Here is a 21,788-nt window from a genome sequence, read left to right on the forward strand (position 1 = left end):
CCACTTTTACCAAGGCAGGCTCACCAACACACAGCAGTTCTTGACTGTAACCTCTCACAGTCCCCACCAAAGAAGAAAGGATACATTTCTAACTTAATCCAGACTGCCACATGGTAAAGCCATCTGGGAGGATATTTTGAAGGAAACAGATGGAAAAGGAAGAGATTCCTCTGAATGTAGTATAAGATTTACATTATCCTCCATGAACTTCCATGTAGTCCCCATGTTTATATAATTTATCACTATTTCCTTAGACAGCTCAGATTAGAAAGCCTGCATGAGCTCATGTTCTTGTTGTTAATTCTGAGTCTGAACCTCCCTACTTTAAAGGGAAATTAGGTACTATAAAAAGATATCAGAGAAAGGCAACCAGACCTGAGTGAAACCCAGCAGCATGAAGTTCTTGATCATCTCAAGAAGTACACTGTTTTACCTCTCCTTCCTGAAGCCTCAGGAAGATAGTGTCACGAGCATTTGCTCACAGTGATAAATTTTTGTTCTTTGCCATGCACCTATACCAGCAAAACTGCAATGGTGTGATCATGTAAGTGTGAGAGCAGGGCTGTTGAAACCAGGAAGGGTTCAAGAGAAGTTCAGTGATTTCATTGAACATCCTTTCGTCTAAGGATTAAAAACAGAAATGTTGTCTCTGTAAAGACATGGCATACAAATAATTTAAAGTGTTCTTTCACTACTCAGTTGTGGTAAATGGAGAGATCTAAACAGGCTTCTGTCTCCTTTCATGTATTCTTCTGTGCCTCCTCATGTTCTGCACAAACACTTCCATTATGGGAATGTCAAAGGGCTTTCTTTTCTCTCTCTCACTCTGACTACAGAGATGCTGCTGAGGCACCACTGCAGCAGTGGTGGCATCCAGCTGGTTGACACACGCTACAGCACCCCTACCAGAATCACTGCTTCAGCAAATGGATAGGAAAATCCATGTGGGGAACGCTGGTGCTTCAGTTCACATGCCTACATCATTTTGCCATCAATTAAATCTGCCATTACTTTGTTCTGCTACAAAACAACAGAGTCCAGGTCCACTCCTTGTCCTCCTACACCACAGCCCAGCTTCAGGACCAGGTATTCTTCCTCTCTTGCACCCAGGGTTGCACACGGTTATTGCGTAAACAAAACACTTGCAGCAGTCAGTGCTCGGGGAGCTTGGAGACCTGGCAGCACCACAGGGCCCTTCTTCCTGCTGACCTCAGTAGGACTGAGCATTGATACGTACCAGAGGAAAAGGCAACACTAACAGCCTCCCGGGAGCCTCTGCCTCCTGGATTTAGCCTCCTCTGTGCAGCAGGGTTTAGCCTCCCTGTCTCCCAGGTGCCACAGAGGAGATAGCTGGCTTTGTGCCCACCGGCAGATTTACTACCATGTTGTAGTAGGAATAGCCTGATTGTAGCAGTAACATTTGAAGGATATAAGCAAGACAGGGAGAGGAAATATCTTCTATTAGAACAGCTTGGTATGTTTTGAATTGTGTATAGTCAGATTATACAAAGTGAGTTGCTGGGGACTTAGGCTGTGTTTTTTGCATAAGCTGGCCTAACAAAAGACATTACCTCTCCTTGCAAAACTTAACCTTACTTGAAAGTACTACTACATTCATCCTCTGTGTTATCTCCACCATTCAGAGACATTAATATTATTAGCTGTGCCACGGATTCATCATTGCTGCAACTGTATTGATTTCATTTGTAGAAATCTGATTCCTGCACATGCTTTGGAGAGTCACATCATTTTACCCCTTCAACTCATGGCTAGGATGTTTTCTGTTTCTTATGCAACAGCTCCTAATTCAGACTGCAGTTGATACTATGATAATATACACTTTATAATAATGTATTAGAACTATAAGGTGGAAAAAGGAAACTATTATTCCTTTCTGAAGGCAGACCTCTTTCCAGAAGAGCAATGGACCCTTTATGCTCTTGACTCAGAAATCATTTATGTACAGGGAGGTACAACAGCACAGCCAATGGACTCCGCTGAGCAGTGATGGACTTGCTCCCATTCCCACAGGTTTTTCTCTGTTGGTGCACATATAGCAAAGTGTCAGAGTTAGGTTCTTGGGGTTTTTAACACAGGGCAGGCTGGGAGAAGCAAATGAAGTGGATTGTAACTGCAGTGATTGACTGCTTTCATGACATCTTGTGGCTTGCATTTTGTTCAAAGTGTTAAAAAAGAATAATACTATCCAACACAAAAAGTTCAAATGTGTTAGTCTTTATGACGGATCCAGTCTAGTTACCAAGTTCAGCCTACTATATTTTGTGGATTTAGAGAATGCTTTAGAAAAGAAGAGAAATGGGTTTTATGCATATGCCCCTCCTTGCTGTAATGCAGTTCCCACCTATCCACATTCAGGACACACAGAGATATTACATGCTGGGCTCACACCACGGAGGTGTGCATGTGTGTGTCTGCATTATCACTACAAGGTGGCCAATGCAGAAAGAGGACAATTCTGAGCAGGCACTGTCCATTGCTTCCTCCTCTCTTTCCCAAGGGCCAACGCATGAATTGTTCTGGTGGTTGTGCCCAGCAAGCCAATAGCTGTTCCCTAGCTCATATGATTGATGTATTTCCCTTCTTTCTTTACAGTAAAGGAGGCCAGTTGAAATACTGAAAAATTATTTCACTTAAAGTAGTCTAAAGAATTTAAATTAGTTTTTCTTACCTGAGCAGGCTTCTTTTGAACCACTTGTTGAGGCTGAAAAGTAAAACAAAGGCACAGTGAGAAACAAAATTAACTGAGCACTTAACTGTGATTTTACAAGTGCTAGGAAAAATATTTTCAGCAATAGAAATAAAACACAGAAAAAGCTCACATTCAGAAATGGAGACATGAACATACCCAGCTCTCACACCCAGCCTCTCCTATGCATATGTACAACTTTGCTCTGAACTACTTCACATTACTGTGGATGAAGAGGAGTATGTTAAGTTTGCACAATTAAAACCAAGGTGAAATCTAGTTTAGCATGTTACATCTTTCAGCTCTTCTATGGTACTGCTGCCTTAACTTATCAGACCATGGGACTGGCCTGATTTTGTAACTAGATTTTGTTGTCTCCACTGCTGCTGCTCTCTTGTGACACTCTGAGCTGTGAGTGGAGTGTCCTGCTATGGGGAAGCCCTCCCCCCTCATCCAGAGCAGGATCAAAGCTCAGGCAGAGAGGTGAAGGACGCACAACCCCATTACTGTGCCACAGCTTCCCACTTGACCAAAGCCACCCTTGCCAAAATCAGGACACTGGGATGAACAGTGGTTCCAGCCCTTAGAAGCCCTGGTTTGAGACCTTCAGCTGCATGACACTGTGTTGACCCTTGCGAGCCTATTGGTGTGATTATGGGGATGCCCATCATTGGTCAGGTTGGGGGTGTCCACCTGCCTATGCAGGACCTGGTGGCACAGCTGTGGATTCTCAGCAAGTCTCTCTCCTGGCTGCTCACACCCAGGACTGGGAAACACAGTCCTCACATGAGTCAGGAGACCCACCAAGGTCATCCCCACCTGGGAGAAAAGGAGTACCAATTAAGGAACAAATACAGACGTACTTAAAATACACCACCACTGCCCAGATGATGTGATGACCCTTGTGGGTGCTAGGAGCAGCATAGAACAATAAGACCGCAGATAAATGATGAAATCCTGACACAAAGAAGACAAAAAGGCTTTTCTTACTTCATTGGGACAAAGTTGCTGCCTGCCCCCTCCCCCAGATTTTCTGTTTTCAAAGTATATGAATTGCACCCAATGACTTTCTTCCTGCCCTTCCTTCCTGCTTTTTCCTAATCCCAGCCATGATTTTAGTGCCTTGCTTGGGCAGAAGCCAACATGCCATCCCTCTGCACGGCCAAAAACCTAATTTTCATGACAGTCCAGTAGGAAATAACTGGAATATTTCTGAATAAGCAGTTTAGTGTAACTGGCCTTTCAGAGCAATATTTCAGTGGGAAGGATCAATAAAAATGTAAATTAAATGTAACTGATTCAATTCAGACTGCCCACCACAAGCGTCCCATTTTAACAAGAGATGCTTTGTTTATTTTCAGTCTTTTTCTAACTCAGCGGAATCCTACTGCTCTTATATTTTCGTATGTAACAGGCTCCAAGTTCTGCTCTCAAATAAATATGAGAGAAAAAACTATGTGATGACTGGGTCTGTCTTTAAACTTCAGGGTGGACCCTTTCCTTTTCCATTAAATTCCATTGCAATGGAGAAGCTATTATTAAGGCACATATTTTATTGATGCCTTCTCCAGGTGGACTGCAGGCCCTGAACTCATTAATGGACATTTTCTGCCCTTGGACAAAGGAATGATTTCTTTCAAAGGAATCTCTCATAATTACAGAACTCATTGAGCTCTTCTGTAATCTTCCAATAGTGTTTTTTCACTTTATTTTCTTTTTTTTGCCTGTTGATTACACCTGTACATGTGTTTACTTCCAAACCACATGAAATCCACAGACTTTTTAAAGGCTGACTGTTTTCTCCAGCTCAGAAATCCTCATATATTTTTGGCTGTGCACTCTATGTTCATGTGACTCTCACTCACTATAGCTCAATGAAATCTTCTGAAAGAGCTGCCAACTCACCAAATTTCCCGTGAATTAGGTCCTGACACTTCAATGAAAGGAAAGACAATGTCTGAAACAAGGCCAGCTCTGGCTTTCTGCCTAATGTGTGTCACAGTAATTCTACCAGCTGCCGTTCTACATAGCAGTTCATACTTTTCAGACCACCAAAAAGCCCCTTGAATACTTTCAGTGATAGCTGGGGCTTGAGCTGCCAGCATGTTTTCCCAGCCTCTGGCACCCAGTGGCTCTGGACTGGACCTAGAAAGTTTTTTTGTGTGTGTTTGTTTTGTTTTGTTATTTTTATGAATGGCTTCCACAGGGGACTTGACTCCAGCACAACCTTATCCAACCATTCATAAAAAGCAGAGGGAAAATATTGTACTTTGCCCAGTTGGAAATTGTCTCTGATACTGACCAAGGCTTTCAAGAATTTTAGTCATTCAAGACCTTTGCTATCGTAGTGCTTCATGTCGAGAGCTCCTTGGCAGCGCTTGCTTACTGCCGGCTGGGTTTCCACTGGACTTGGGATCTGGAGTTCAGCATATGTTATGCTTTCTCCCTTAAATGGAAGAAGATCAGCTATGCAAGCCCAGAAGCAGGGCTCAGTTCCTCAGCCAGTATTAGTGGCACACACCACTGACACGCTGGGAGCTGTGCCCACTCACATCACATCAAGGGCTCCAGCTTGTGGCAGCTGAATCACTTGAATCACTGCAAGTGCCAATTTTCAAAGGCATTGCTTTTCCTGCTTCAGCCTGGCTGAGTGGGAAAGGTGGCTGGACATATAAATACAGTAAGGTCCAGTCCTGTGAGGACTGTAGTGTCTGCTCACTTAGCTCACCCTGACCAGAAGAACTGAGGTGCTCAGGAATAACAAGAAATTTCCCAAGCATCCCTTTAATTTCTTTAACTGTTGTGGTTGTGATGCCTTTGGAACCATTTTGACACACTATAGATACTAATGCTTCAACTTTGTGTTCACTGAGCTAAGAGATCTTTTCGGGGCTTTGAAAGTGACACTTCTGATTCACAAGTGTTGCATCTGCATGTTCAATTAACTGGAAAGAAAGAGAATCTGCCTTGGTTACGGAAAAGACTGGAACTATAAAATAGCCATGGACAAGAGACTTTAAATAGGTGCTCTGGAGAAAAATAAAGTTGTAAGCAAGAAATGAGAGCTCTGAACTGTTACGTATTGTCCCTGCCAGGAGCCTGCAGAGTAAGATGGCAGAACTTCTACTCTGTCAGAGGCTCTCTCACTTATGCCAGTGATCTTAAGAGGAGCTTTGTGCAATACACCCCTTTCACATTTCATTTTTATCTTAAGTTTGAAAAACAGCTATTGACGTTCCATACACTCAAAAGCAAACTTCAGGGTTTTTTACATCATATGCAAGTACAAGCCAACATCAGGTATCTTTTTAAAATATATATATGAGACAGAAAGAACAAGTGACAGTGTTGGAAAAATCCTATGACCAGGTCATTTAAATGTCTATCAAACAAGAAAAAAATCCAAAATGCAGCAGTATTTCTTCTGCCATGCTTAAAATATTAAGTATGTGAGCTAAGGCAAAAGATAATAATTTAAAACTTGAGGATAATATTCCTAACTTTGAAAAGGAAAAACCCACAAAATGCCTGAAAAGTTGAGTACACAAAGTTTTGATGGTTTTATCTTTGCTCTAAGTTTAGAATGTTCAAAGCCCAACTGTTTATCTTCTACATTTCTTCCACTCCTCCTCTGTCACACATCCCTCATTTTGGTTTTTTATTTTCAAATTCTGTTACTTTACTTTATGTCAATATCTTACATGTATCCTTACAGCTTATACTGGTCAAACAATTTCTTTGCTTTTTTTATGAGAACAAAAGAGCAGCCTCATGTGATGAGTTCATATTCATCTTGTACCAGCAGCCTAAAGTTGTATCAAATTCAATTTGTCACACTTCTCATTCCCAGGAGTCCTTCTTGCCCTGTGACTTTTCCTAGTGTTATAAAGCTAAGGAAGGAAAATGGAAGGATAAGGGTAAGTCTATGTCAACTAGTATGAGCAATGCTGGAACACATTTTTAATGATCAGAAATAAAAGCATTGGTTTGAATGCAAATCATCCCCTGACTGCTAATCCTAAAGCTCCAAAGGCAAGCTGCACACACACAGTGCTCTTAGATTTTGTGTTCATGCCTTCCTCTTCAAACTGAGTATTATGAAGATGTCTGACTGATGCGTCTTGGCAACAGTGACTCTTTGTTTTTTTCCAACAGCTTGACACAGATAAGAGATTTGCATGGAGGTAGCTCTGCTGGTGAGACTAAATGACCATGATGGAAACTAATACCCAGTTAGGATGACATTTATAGTGCTGACAGCTCAGTGTTGTGCAGAGATCATTAAAATAATTTCATAGGTCATCCAAACACTTGTACTTCTAAATTAAAAGATGAGTAAAACCATATTTAGTCTTTTTGTCTACATAGCCTTGAAAAATCAGGAAGTTCATATTATACCAGTCGAAACCAATATAATCCAAAATAAATCATGTCTTACAAGCAGTTCCATATGACAGCAGAGTAACTACCATTCTGCCCTACAGCTTTAATTGGTTTGAGTCCAGCCTTTCTCTCCCTCTTTCAGCACAGAATTATACAGTGCTGGGACCAGCAGCCCACACAGCCTGCCAGGAAACCCTCACCTTCCAGCAAAAACCAGTTGCAGCTTCCTGATCATCAGCAGAAATCTTTCTGAAATTGCATGGGACAATGTGCCTGCCATTCACTCCTCAGGTCCAGGTATGCTCATGGTTTGCTTTAGTAATAATTCAAGTCAAGACAGTAGCAGAACTGCTTTTTTATCTCATCAGTAGTGAGGGGGCTTGTGTTTTGGAAGCACAGGTCATGATTTCTCCTGCCTCCATCACATGTTTGCAGTCAACTGGCAACCGTGGTGTCTGTGTATGCACACTGCTGTGGGTCATTAGAATCTAACAGCAAAACCATCTGGCCCTTAGAGTTCAAAGGAGATTTCACAGTTCTCTGTGCAGTCTCATAAAATAGGCTAATAGTAATCTGTGGAGAATTCTGGCAAAATCTGTGAAACTATTCTTTATTTTCTATCCTACTTGGCGCTCCTCTGAGTTTTTAATACAAAGTCAGATCATTGCAAAAATATTTATTAGCTTTTAAACTGACTTTCCCTGACTGATGCTGGAAAAGTCTGCAACATGTCAGAAGCTGCAGAGTATTTCTATTCCACTTGCTGGGGAGAGCAGAGAGCATCAGCATTTTCCAAGTACACAAAGTGACTTTTAATAGTTATTTGACTGGCACAAAAATTTTATATTCAATTTGGCAAATTCAAAGCACACTGCTTCAAATTACTCTTTCGGTAGTCTTAAAATTCAGGCAGTGGCACATATATCCAGTTAGGTATGTATATATCCAATGGAAGTAAAGAAACTGACTTCATCAGGGTTAGGATTTCATATATTTTGTTTACAGAAAGCTACCCTCACTACAAAATATCTGTAAGCTGCTTCATTTGGAATGGTTTTATGTTCTGAAGGGAATAAAACAGTGAAAGAAATGTATTTAAAAATCAGATTCTGTTTTCTTTTATGCTCACATAATCCATTATTTCTCTGTTGCTTTGACCCAACCTTGCTCCCACAATTACTGATCTTGACAAGTACAAATTTAATGGTTAGAACAGGAAGGGAAAACCCATAATTTTTATTCATCTGCTAGCTGAACTGTTAGTTCAAGCATAACAATATTCCAGTGAGTTTATCAAGGATATAATCAAAATTCAAAGCACAGTAGCAGTTAGTTCAGTGTTCTGGATAGATGCATAGTAGGTTATTAATTTTTATAATGTTTCAGACAGTATTGGTTACATTTCCATAAAATATTTAGGGCAGTGCAGCTTATGAAATACCCATTTAATGGGCCTTGTATCTATGTTTCAGTACAATAAGCAAAGTTTAAATTGGTGCTCTCATCTAAAATCAATACAGCTTGTCAGCAGAAGGATCTGCTGTTGCTGACTGCTCTTCTTCAGAGCCACTGCTGCTCTGTGGGGTTTCCCTGTTACTTCATTATCATCCGTCACGCACTTGATAAGCTTTCCTCATGCATTTTGCTTAAGTTTAGTTTGGCACCCTGTGCATTTTTCTGCTAAACTATTAAAAAGTATTTTCTGTCTTTCAGAATAATTCTAGCACACAGTTCACCATTGAGGTTTCCTTGATATACACCTAAGGAAACATAAGCTGGCTCTTTTGTCTGGCAAACGTCATATGTGTCTGTCTATTTATAACTCCCTACACAGACAGACTATTGAGAAAGCCAGAGGGGAGGTTTCAGTCATTCTTAGCTATAGTGTAAAGAAAAAACCTTATATTTTAGTAGACAGAAATAAATTATAAGTTATTTGCAAAGAAACCAAGCCCTCATTATTCAGGGATAAACTGATCAGAAATTATTTAGCTTTATACCTTGCATACCTGTCCAGACAAATAACTATTGTGCAACTGTTTATCTCCAGACTATCTTGTCTGTTTGGATACAGCAACTCCTGTGTTCACCATGCATTTCTCTTGGCCCGTGTGGAAATGATTTTTGGTCATTGGTAAACAGGCTAGATTTGAATTGATGACCTAGAGGTGGAAAGCACTGTATCACATTACAGTCTGGTTCCAACTTTAGTTTTAGAGTCTTCTCTCTCTTCTTGCTCAGGCACCTCCCACCATACGGACTGAAAATCCAGGGCAGTTTCTGCTGCAGAGGTCATTCCCAGCGGAACCAGTGCATGGAGCTGATCAGAGCTGCAGGACTGTCAGCAGTGGACTCATCTCTGGACCTGACTGCTAGGAGCTCCCAAATCCTCTCAACCTTTGCACTGATTTCCAGTGAAGTAACAGAGTAAATAGCATAGGGAAGTCCCATACAAGCCAATCTGCTGCAAAATCCACTGCTGTTTGGAAGCTGAACTCTGAACTTCAGTGGTTTTGCTCAAAATGTAACTATAGTCAGATAACACTTCTCTTTATGGCCTCTGATGTTCACTCGTCTCAATTTTAAGGTCACAAAGACATCAACTCACTCAGTGAAGTGTCCTTGTGTCATTTAGAAACCTGAAATACGTGCAGCCCATTTTCCACAATATAGGCTTAGATACAAACGAAAAATCAAATTAATCAAATAGATACAAATCAAAAATCAAATTAATTTTCAGGCCTATGAAAGCTTCTGCCAACAACAGGTCCAAGCCTAGAAGCAGGAATGGAAAAAGAACTGAAGTGGCAGTGATGGAAAACAAAGGGTAAACCGCTCTGCTGGGCAGCCCTGGGATTACAGCAGTGTCCCAGCAGTATCAGGTGGTAACTCTGTCCCCGGCTATACACCTGCACCAAGGTGATGGTGCAAATGGCTATGCACAGCCCCAACCTGTCCTTCTTAAGAAAGACGATACTGATGAAAATACAGAATGCACTTCCCTTGTCCTTTTACCACTCTGGAAAGGCAGCCATTCAAGCTACCTTGAAGGTAATGAGCTCGAGCTGAGCAGCCTGTGACCTCCTTTGGGTATTTCCCAGTGGCAGCCTGTGGCATGTCTCTTCAGTTTAGCTGCATACTACAAGAGCTGCTGCCTCCAGAGATTTGCACTTCTTGCTTTAGTGAGACACATCTCAGCCAGAGGAGGACAGCGTAAGAGTGGGCACTATGGGAAGGCAGGTGCAGGAGACTGTGATCTGCCTAGAAAACCTTAATACTTCACCAACAGGAGAAAACAATCCAGTCCAGGACCTCTGCATGGCTTGTAGCTATACTACCTTTCCTCCAGACTGCCTAGAAGGAAGAGCCCTGTGTAGTGCTACTTCCTTAATAACATCTGTTGCGTGGCAGAAGATGGTGAAGGAAAGAAAGCTCCCAGCTGCACAGCACAGACAACTGTAGGGCAGTGCTTGAGGCTCTCTGTGTTCAGGCACTGTTCAGCTCACTGAGCACAGACACAGCACTAGGTACTGGTAGCAAGAGCTATCTGCCCCCTCATCCGCACAAACTGGGGTAAGGATACAAGGGACCTTAGGCAGCCATTTTTGCACAGCCATTTCTGCACAGCCATTTCTACTCCTTCAGGGATACAGAGCATCTTGTACAGAACTTATGTGGTCAGCCCCAGGCACAGCCCTCAGCTCCCGCAGGAGCTTCCCCTTCCCATCCAACCCATTGTCTCCCTGACCTCCCATTGCCCTGCGATGGCTGGGCAGGGTTTTCCTCCAAAGAAAAAGCACACAGGGCAAGGAAGGCAAATCGACTGTGCCTGGCTGATTTTCTGCAGCTGAGGATCTGGCCTGAGGCATTTCTCTTGAACTTCTTTGTCTGAGCAGATCCATTGGTAGCCACATGGTTGGCTGGGGATGTTTTTGTATGTCTGGAATATACAGATGTCTGATAGCTGTCTGTCTATCGAATAGATTTGATAATTATTACTGCCTCCAGGACACTGATGCTGCTGAGAGTGTCTGTCAGAGTCCAAGCAGAGACTGCTGATATTCTGGCATAGTTTCATAAAGAAGTCAGTGTCCAAAATAGAAATACATTTTCCATGTACTTGAAATATACCAGGGGCTTGGTGGCGAGCTGTTGCAATTAATCCACTTCCTGGCTTGATATATTTTGGGATCATTCTGGTGTGTGGTGTGTTAAATACTGAACTCAGTTCATATTCTCATTTTTAAATGGCAATTGCATTCATTATGTCCAAAGGCATGATTTCTAGGTCCTTCTTGCAAAGCAGAAAAAACCCCCACCGCTCCATTGCATTTCTGGTGTGATTTTACTCGTTAACAGCAATTTCATCACATGCATCATTGTGAAATCCATGCAACACAGTAGTGCATTTTAAAAGACAGTAGCAAACAGCTTTTCTTTTTTATCTAGCTAGAACCCATTTAATAAAAGATTGGGAAGTCAACATCTATCCTATTGTCAATATCCTGTTGTCAGCCTCTTAACAGCAGCAGAAATATGAATAGCGTCTGAGTACACATGCTTCCCTTGGTCTGAAAGAGAGAGAAAAGAGGGGAAGAGAGGGAGGAAGAAAGAGATTCTGCTCTTTGTAATCCTGGTGTAAAGTTGGAGTTGTTCTATTTACATCCCTCGACAGACTCTGAATTTAACCCAGTCTAGGAGAGAAGAATTTGACTGTAATTTTGTAGGACAATTACCAGACTGTCTAGCTATAGTTATTTAATAGTCTTTTAGAAGCTACATGTGACCTAAAGATCCTATTTGTTGCTTGGATCTAACAATGTGAACATCAAAGGTATGTGTGTAAGGTATGCCTGCAAATCCCCTGCAGATTTTTTCATAATGGTATTGAAACCTGACACCACATCAAGAATGCAGCGCCTGGAGCACCCTACTACAGCCCCACTCCCTTGTAAAGTTTAACGCGGTTTCCTTGCTCCCAGAGCTCCATCCGCCACTTGGAAAGCAGCCTGCTTTCAAATGTTAGGGATGCTAGGGAGGGCTTGTGAACATTTTAGCAAATGCAGGTCATTTCAGAGAATAGGACTGATGGATATTGATCCTCAGTTCCTGAAAACTCAGCCGTATTTTGTTGCTTCTGTTGCTGAAGTGACAAAACCTAATTTTTTGTGCTGCCAAAAACACAGCTAAATCCTGTCCTTGGCTAAATTGTGTCCTTAGTTTAGTCTACCAAAAGAGCTAAATGCTTCCATCTTCCAATTAGTTACATTTTATTGTGCTTGGAACCTGTGTGGTTTGGGACATGCCAAAAGTATACCAGTTGGTAGTATCCATGGCTAGGTGGTCCTGGCAGCAGAGGTGAAAGCAGCTTGCTGGATGAAAGAAGGAGGAGAGCTGGCCTCCAAATGCTGCTGTAATTGGCACAGACAGGCATACCCTTTCTGGGAATTAGGTGCACTGGGTAGATAGAAGCTTGTTTTGCAGCTGAACATAATCCACCTTGGTGAGATCAGGTATTATATCAACACCAGATCACTTACCAGCAGCTGCAAAATCATTCTAGTATTGGCAGCGATGTGGCCAAGGATACTCTGAGACGCTAGATATTGACAGGTAAGGGTGATGGTGTGAAGCAAGGTCCTCCTGCTGCTCCCAGGCATCTAAATATCTCCACATTCCATGGGTGTGACTGCCCAATCACAAGCAAGACTTTCTCTTGAGAAAGGACCCTGGGAACACAACAGTGTGCCTTAAGGCAAACCCCATGGACACCAGAGCTGCTGTGAGCTCACTGCTCTCCCAGGCCATCCCCATGGCCAGCAAAGAGGTCACCAGCTAAGGAAGGACAACAGTTGGAGGAGGAGTGAGGAAACAACAGTATTGCTTGTATCATCATGTGTAAACCTAGGAGCTTCTGGAAATCTTTGGCTAGTAACAGCACTGGAACAGTGCTGGGAAGTTTTGGTTGGGTTGCATAGTGGGAAAGATGCAAAGGGATGGGATGGAGGAATGAAAGCGGCAAGGAGAGATGTCAGGAAAGAGTGGGACCAACACATACCACTTTCCCTGTTTACACACAAATGGGAACAAGGTCTCTGCACTGACATTTATGTGCAAGGAACTGAGAGAAAAAACAGAAACACATTGTTCATATTTCTATTCCTCCACCAAGCTCACAAGATGGCTGTATTGTTGTCACACTTTTGGCTTTTTCCATGCTCTGAAAGTGTGTGCGTTACTGACATACTTTGAGGGTTCTGTGGCATTTTTAAAGAGAGCAATTGGGAAGTTTGGTTAGAAAGAAATCTTTTTAGGTACCAGTGGGTTTTTCAGATTTTAGGATCAGATGCATTTTTGTAGGCTTTATGGTAGTGCTTCGTCTTCTCAGATCACAAAAAAGGACAGCAGAAATACAAAGGTCCTGGAGCTGTACTGCCCTGGAGAGTGGAGGATTTCACCCCACCCGCAAGGCTGATGACAGCAGGATCCACAGGAGGATGTGCTCTTCCTGAAGAACTCCAGCCATCTCTCCGCACAGCCATCCGTGCAGGAGAGGGTCTGCTTCAGCTTTTTGGCTGGATGCACTGGCAACAGGACAGCCAGGACATTCACTGTTTATAGTATGAGCACTTAAAAAGGGTGGGAGACAGTGATGGGATAAGGAGTTGCCCATGCCACTTTGCCTTTCATCACCTCTCAGGAATGTCTGCCTTTGGGGCTAATTTAGATGCATTTACATAATAAATGAGTGGCCTTTTCAGCCACATTTTTCCACTTTAATTTCTGCCTGCCCTTCATGACACGTGCCCTTGGCAATTTGTGGTTATTTTCCTCATTCTGCACTGTAGAATTTTCCTCTATTACGGTTTTTTCTTTCATAGATAAGCAAATACATAGCTCATGAAAGTGACATAGTCTAGCTCTATTTTACTTAGCAAATACTGCGGGGTTTTATTTTCTTTTTTTTTTGCTCTCTATTGAAAAGACAATGCTTTGCTGACTTTAAACTGATTTGCAAGCCCAAAACAGATGATATCATGAGTCTTCCAGATGCATCAGCACAGTTTCAGACAGCTTCCTGACTGACAAGAAAGCCAGAACTCTCATGAGATGTCCACAATGGGATATTATTAATAAACATTCTGTACCTCAGAGGCAACCCTTCCAATAAGTAAGTTCCATATGGCTCTTAGAAGCATGAGTCCTCCCTCTTCTTACTCCTAAGTGTGATGGACTCAGCTCTTGGGCTGGGATTGGTTGAATGGTCCCTTACAGAGGTACTAGAGGGCTTCAGGCTCAACACTAACCATGACTTAATACATGATGACAAATCTTTCACATCCATGCTCATCCCATGACATGATGATGTCTGTTTGGACCAACCGACAGACATCAGATCAGATGTCTGATGAAGAGCAGAATCTACACATCCTTGAAGGTATGGCACAGTGAAAAGGGCCTTCAGAAAAGAGAATGCAGGATAATTCTGCACTGTTGAGAATTTTGGAAGATCCAGCCTAGATTTAGGGTCTTTAGATTAACCTACCCTCCCCCAGAAAACAGTTAGTCCAGTTAAAATTTTGCACAGTGACTTATAGCACTGGCCAGTAATACCTGGGAGTGCCCTTTTCCTCTGCTTGTCTCAACCATGATACACTCCAGCTACAGGGCTGCCAAGGTCCTGGGAGTCTTTAGTGTGTAGGTGTTATGTTCCTCGAAGATTAGATGCCAAGGAACCACAGAGACTTTATGAGCAAAATGTCTAATACATTCCCTGAATAGCATCCTGTACTAAGACAAATATAGACAAGGAGACTGAAGACTATAGAAATAATCACAATCTGAACCTGATCTATTAGTGAATAGTAGACAATGGCAAACTTCAAATGAAAAAATGTGGGAAGTGCCTGGACACCACCAGGACGACCATGTTTGTGTATCTTCTCAGTGGTACCACTCAGGTGGATTTCTTTTGGTTTTCTTTTCTTCAAGAATATTTTCCTTAACCCTCAGTGTTCCTTTAGAAATGGAAATGAACTCATTACCGGTCAGTGAGTCCTGTGTGATAGGTCATACCAATACTACACAATTCAACATGCACTTTCCTATCAAAAGCTTAGGAATAGACAACTAAAAGCAATCACAATATTTGAATATGTAATTTTATATCTGAGTATCCTTTTCATCTCTCCAGATCCTAAAGTGATTTGCACACTTGAAGTCTCATAAGAACATTATAAAGGGATCTGTTTCACTCTGCTCTGCAAAGGAGCCATTTCTGGGATGAGGTCTGGCAGCACATTTAACAGCACAAGACAGTGTTACATACAGTTCAGACTGTATGAGGTGATGAGTAGCATATTCAGTGTACCTGGCAGGGAAGGTAGGATGTAATTATCCAAACTGGACTTTGGCTAGTACACCAGGATCAAAACCCCAGTGCCATGGGGACTCTGATGACCACAAGTGGTCAGGGCCTTGATTTTACATCTCATCTGAAAAGCAGCACCTCCAACAGCAACTTTCTTGAGTACCATACAAAATCATTCTTTCTAAGTGAATCAGAAATAAAAGAGCATCCCAGCACAGCAGCTAGGGATCCCTGGAGGTATTTACTTTGTTTCTCAGTTAGCCTGTATAATCTGATAGCTCAGAGGACACATACAACCCCATTCACATCACTGGTGTACAGACAAAACAGCACACTGCTTCTGTTCTGCAGAAACATCCACAAAGGAGTTCCAGAGAAATCAAACAGTAAGTTATGAGCAAGAAAAAACTGAAGAAGTTGACACAAAATCCACTAAGACCACATGCACAAAACTAGAAATCTCAAATTTGTTTGAGCAATCTTAGAGAATTGGACCTGGCTTAAATCCATTGTGCTGGTAGCATGAGTAGGTAGCTCCATGCAGGAGAGTGCAGGACTGTGGCAGTAAAAAAAAATAAATCTTGGAGGTTCTACAGCGTGAGCCAATATTTATGTCATTCAGCTATGAAGTTATATATAATGTATGACTCTGCTGCAATGCATGTTCAGAATCAATTTAAATCAGTTATCAGTCTTTGCTTTAGGTAGGTGCTGGTTTTGAACACACTTGAGGAAACAACATTACATATGTAAGATCATATAAAATGGATTTCACTCAAATGAGATACAAATGACACTACATGAAGTGTAGACCAGCAAACCTAATATCTTGTCTCCTTTATATGAAATCAGAAACCGAATTGTGAGTTTTGACCGACAGTAACAGATTGTCCTATTTTCAAAGAAAAATCTAGTTAGCAGAAACACAGGCATGTTTTCTCCAGATCTCATTTTAGAAGCTCGAGTGAACACCTGTCTGCCTTGCTGGACTTAAAAGTGTTAGTTAATTCATCACTCAGCTATTTTTTACTTCTTTAATAATATTAATGCTATGAATGATTACATACTATTTGCTTATGCCCTTAGAAGCAATTGAATTTAAACATTTTCTCCTATTTCCACTCTGCTGCTGCCTATTCTGTAAAAAGAGGATTTCTGCATCTTAACCACACTCAGTGCCTACAGCATTAGGAAAATCAGCAACGAACATACAAAATCCAAGCCTTCTTTTGCTTGTTCCCTTTATTTAGTTCACTATGCTCTCATTGTTTTATTTTAATGGCTGGAGCTTGATACCATAATCATTTTCCTCAGTCAGTTCATAATATCAATTCCCCTGTAGGTCAGAAACAATACCTCAGGAAATACCACCTGCTATTCAGGGATATTGCAGGAAATTTGCATTTCCACTTTGTAAAGTGTTATTATTTTGGACTGACAACCTAACATTGATTTCATTATCCCAAAGTCTTTGGATCCCTGAAAGCAAGAGAGAGAATGGGTGTCCTGGCTGGCCTCCCACTAGCTTTTCATGGTCATTAACAATCAAGAGTGAGAAGACAAACAACTCACTGCTGAAAGATGTGTGTCTCACAGGCAGCTCTCCCTGTCACCTCCTCTGGAGTATGAGAGCAATTCAGCTGTTTCATCAGTCTGCTCCTGCTTTGCCAGCCCTCCTTTGAAGCAGGGCTGCTGCCTGAGTGCATCTTTCCCTCCTCTGCAAATAGCACTGAAGAATGGGGCGGCAGATGCAGCCAGAGGATTTATTCCTCTGAAGGGATACAGGATGCTTGAGCATGGTTTCTGCAGGGAGTTTGAAGTCTCCCATCCACCCTTTTATTCATTGGGTGTGAGAATGTGGTATTTTGGGACCATCAGCTGGCGAAGGAAAGTGGTCCTCAGTTAGATGCTTGCAAGCCTTGCCACCTTTACAACAGCTGTAGGAAGCATCCCCAAAAAACTTCAGCCTCTCAGCACTTTTTCCCCCAGACAGGCATTTTGAGATGACCACCAATTCAAACCCCAGCAATTGTATTCCCTTAGCATTCTCAGCACAGCCATGAGGTTGGGCACAAAGGAGGAGACCTGTTAAGAGGGAAGCTGCAATCCTACATAGTTCTGATGCATTTCTACACAATATGGAGTACATTCAGCTCTAGTAGTCTTCTTCCCACCACATCAAACTTATGTTTGACTGTTTTGTTTTCTCCTCCCAAGCTTACATTGGTGGGGAAGAGCCATGCCCAGCAGAGCACAGCAGCACCTACTTTGAAGAGCCAGAGCCGTGGTAGTGAGGCTGCACATTGCATCCCATCATGCACATGACAGGGAGCATGTGCTGCTTGAAATGTCAAGTGACAGAAGGTTACTCACAACTGCCCATCGCTTCTCCCAAGGCGATTGCCCTGCCACCCAGAAACACACCTAACAGCCAGCATGAGGCAACTGCGGAAATATCCCTAAAAATGGCTTTATTTGTGGAGGTCTGTCCAAATCCTGCTCCATGGCTCAAGAGGAAGCGTGACTGTGGGAACTTTCTTGCACAGTTTGCTTCTTCTCGGCTGACCAAACATATGCCAGAGAATTCACTTCTGGGAGGAATGCCTTGAAGCAATTTTTTGTGTGATGACACTGTTTCATGACGTAGGTCTATTTCAAGCAGCAGCACTGGAGACTGCTGAGGGAGGGCAGTGACTATTACTGGCTGATTGAAAGGAAACTTTCTGTTTGGCTGGTTGCACGGAAGGGCACAGATGAGACACAGAGTAGGTAGGAGTGCACTCACCACCAGCTTCCCTGAGTCAACTTCCCTGAGCCCCACCCATGCTGCACCGTCATGGCCAAGCCATCCTGCTGCCGGGGAGCTCTGTGTTACACAATGCCGGGGTAATCCAGGCTCCTCTCTCGCGGTGCAGGGGCAGGACTGAAAGCTGCTGCTGCACTAGCAGGTCCAAGCTGCCGATGCGGCACTGGCACAAGCAGCTCCAAAGCCATTCAAAATTACATGAGATTGGTTTGCTCCTCTTGCCCAAGAAGATAAAAATGCAAAGAGGCATACAGTCACCATTTCCTTTTCCATATGTGAGGACTATCACAAACCAACTGGGAAGTCCCCCTCCCAGGGAGTCCTGCTCACGTATTTGGATTCAGCAGCCAGTGTCAATGGTGAGGTCCTGCTGGCAGAAGTGAGCTGTGAGCTGGCACTGACTCAGAGGTTGTTTGTACAAGGGCTGTCTTTTAAAACTTCATACTGATAAAACTTATTACTGTGTTGAGAGATGCTCATAAAACACTGAGTCACCTCTTATTCAATTAAGGAAGCTGTCACTGAACTTTCAAGGAGGCCTGAGTGGGTTACTCCCTTCCATGCTGTGCTGAACTCAGAAATATCAATCTGCATGACACTTTGGATGACCCGGGCTGCCAGTCAGAAAGTTCAAAAGGTGAGGAACACCTCCCAACAGGAGTAAACAGTGACGCACATTTGAAAATAACCCTTGTGAATACAATTAGCTATTTTGTACCCTCTCCTGCCTGGAAGCTTTTGTGCTATTAAAAAGCTGCCTAGAAGGCAGCTTCTTTAGAAGAAGAAATGACTGCAAACCAGCTGACAGTCACCTTCAGGGCTTATTTAAAAGTCAGGAGAAGAGAAATGCCAATGTTTAATATTTAAACAGAAAAATGTTTAATTTTAAAACATTTATATTCCTTTTATGATTGCAAAATCAATATTAATACAGAATGTAAACCATTTTATAGACTCCACACAGGACTCCACTGTTGCTCCCTGCCCAAGAAGTCTGGCTTTTGGGCAGATGAGAACTGCCAGTGGGAGGTTCACAAATGCTTGTCCTAATATATAACACCAGGGCAAGACCTTCTGCCCTTCCTCTGAAAAACTGCCTAATGACTTCAGTGAGAGTTCTGCCTGAGTAAAAATACCAGGTTTTGGCCCATTACCTTCAAATGGATAGAAGAGTTTATTTGTGGTTTGAGGTGCTTCCTCCTGTCTGAACTTTCAGTTTCCAGACTGAGTCTGAGAGGAACAAAGGGGGTTTCCCACAATCCCCCAGACTGTATGTTGTTGGGGATCCCAAATTATTCTCTTGAATTTTGTGGCCTGAGTTTGCGCTTGCAACCCCTGCATTCACTGAGCAGAAGCAGCAGTGCAGGTAGAGATGAGATGTCTTGACAATGAGCTTTAACTGAGTTGAAAAATAGTCTTTCTCAAATGCTAGTCTCCAAAGACAAAAAGATTTCTCTAACATTCTTTAGTATTTATTCCCTCTGCAAATTATATACACTAAGATATGCTGTGTTTCTAAAAGGCTCTTACAACCTATAGGTGAAAACCAGAATGGTGCAGAAAAGCAGGAGTAGAAACAACAGCCAATGGCCATGCTTCCACCATTTATTTCCATGAGGTCACTGCAAAAAACCCTCCAAAGAGCAGGAACTATATATTCATGAGCAAACCTCACACCAGTCCACCAGATCCTGCTAACATCACACGGCTGCTGCCCTGTCCATTCACCTCCTCACAAGTCTGAACTTCATTCATTCATTCATTTGGGAGAAGGCAGTTTCCTCTCCACCCTCCTCAAGCCCATTTCCTTTCTAGGGAGCACCCCAGTGCTGAGGTCTGCAAAGCAGCCCCCCAGCTCCACTCCTTAGTGTCCCCCCACTGTGATCCTGGGGAGGGGGCATGGAGAGGAAGTGGTTCTGACATGTATTTTACTGATGTTTTAAAGCATATGGTCTGAATGCTCTGAATGCCACGGAAGATTACTGTCACATGTTTTAACATTGCCTATCTGTTGACACAGTATCACCTTTCATGAATTGCTGGTACCATTTTCCCACCAGCACTGTTCCAAACACAGGAATTACAGGCAGAACACAAATCCAAACAACCCTTATGTGCTTAATAAAATAAATAACAATCAGTCCCTTAAACAATTCCCCTTTAAAGGAATTTTCCTTATTTTAGATCAAACACTTCCTTAGGATCTATGCTAATTTGTACTTTCCAGTGTCATAAATAACTAGCACACAAAAAAAACCAAAAACAAAACCCCCAGCACATTCAAAATCAGCCAGATTTCTATTTTTAAATTCTAATATATATGCTCACGTCATGTTTTGGATACTGGCATAATTTCTGAATGAACGCAAACAAAGCAAGACATGCTTGAATGCATCTGACCCCCTAATGCATACTTAGCATGGCTCCAGGTCACTGGAGCCAGACCAATTTACACCAGTTCAATAGTTGGCCTTCGAGGTTCGCATGAGCATGGTATCTCTGTGAGTATCTCCTTCCTGCCCTCTATCTCAAACTTGTGAATGGGTTAGTGCTCTGTATCTCGGTACACCACTGAATAGTTTGGATTTGGTTCAGGTCTTGGGCTGTTCAATCAAGCTGGAAAATGCACATGCACCTCTGTCTCCTCCCCCTGCTCCACACACACTTCCACAGACACTTCCTCTCACTGAAGGAGACCTAACATCGCCTTTTCATACGAAAACTGATTACTGATATGTTAGCCCAGCATGGACTATAAAATGTTACATTTTGGGTTTTTCCATGAAGAAAATATCTTCTGAAGTTACCAGGTAGTTTCAGCTCAAAATTGAATTGTCACCTGAAACACTATTTTCTGATGAGAATATTTCAACAGAAATAGTCCTTGTCAGAAGATAACCAAGTTTCATACTCTGCTGTAACAGCTCACCTCTCTGTGCTTCCACTCCTGAAACCTCAATCCCTACACATTTACACTTTCAGTATGGCCTGCAGGTCCATGAATGGACACTTCACTGACTTGGACCCCTGACAGACCTGCTTTTATCCTCTCATCACCTAAGCGAAGAGGAGGTTACCTCATATTAAACCATCGATTTATTTGCTCACAAATATTCTGGGCACCAGTACATTGCCGTGCTCCAGGGTTTAGACTGTGTCACTGCTGCAACCCCCAAATGCCCTACAGCTAGAGAGTGGTCTGTGGGGGCTGTATGAGGTGTCTGTGGGGGCATCATCCTACTTGTGGGTCATTTATTTACGTCATATTATCCAAAGTAGCTATAGAAACTAAAGAAGAATGGACAGAAATGAAGAAGTGGATTAGTGTCATTTGACATCTTCATCCTTGTTTTTCAAGGCATCTGACAAGCATTAAAGGCCTGTAAGTCAGACTTGCAGGCTTCCTTTGTTAATGACTATCTATTAGGAGACTGTTTGCATCCTTTTCTGGTGTTGGCTACTATATGCAGGACATTGGATTTGTGAATCCATGATCTAAAAATGTATTGTACATGTATTTT

At 42.4% G+C, this 21,788-nt stretch overlaps 1 protein-coding gene across 2 annotated transcripts in view; it reads right to left on the reverse strand.

Moving 5' to 3' along the window:
• HMGA2 (high mobility group AT-hook 2) overlaps window positions 1-21,788 on the reverse strand; it is a 151,329-nt gene that overhangs the window by 20,754 nt on the left and 108,787 nt on the right. For both annotated transcript variants that reach the window (XM_048302271.1, XM_048302272.1), the window contains exon 5: window positions 2,690-2,722. In XM_048302271.1, coding sequence (XP_048158228.1) covers window positions 2,690-2,722 — 33 coding nt within the window. The remainder of the gene's footprint in view (window positions 1-2,689; window positions 2,723-21,788) is intronic.

This window comes from Corvus hawaiiensis, chromosome 4 (genome assembly GCF_020740725.1).
Source record: "Corvus hawaiiensis isolate bCorHaw1 chromosome 4, bCorHaw1.pri.cur, whole genome shotgun sequence".
Lineage (NCBI taxonomy): Eukaryota > Metazoa > Chordata > Aves > Passeriformes > Corvidae > Corvus > Corvus hawaiiensis.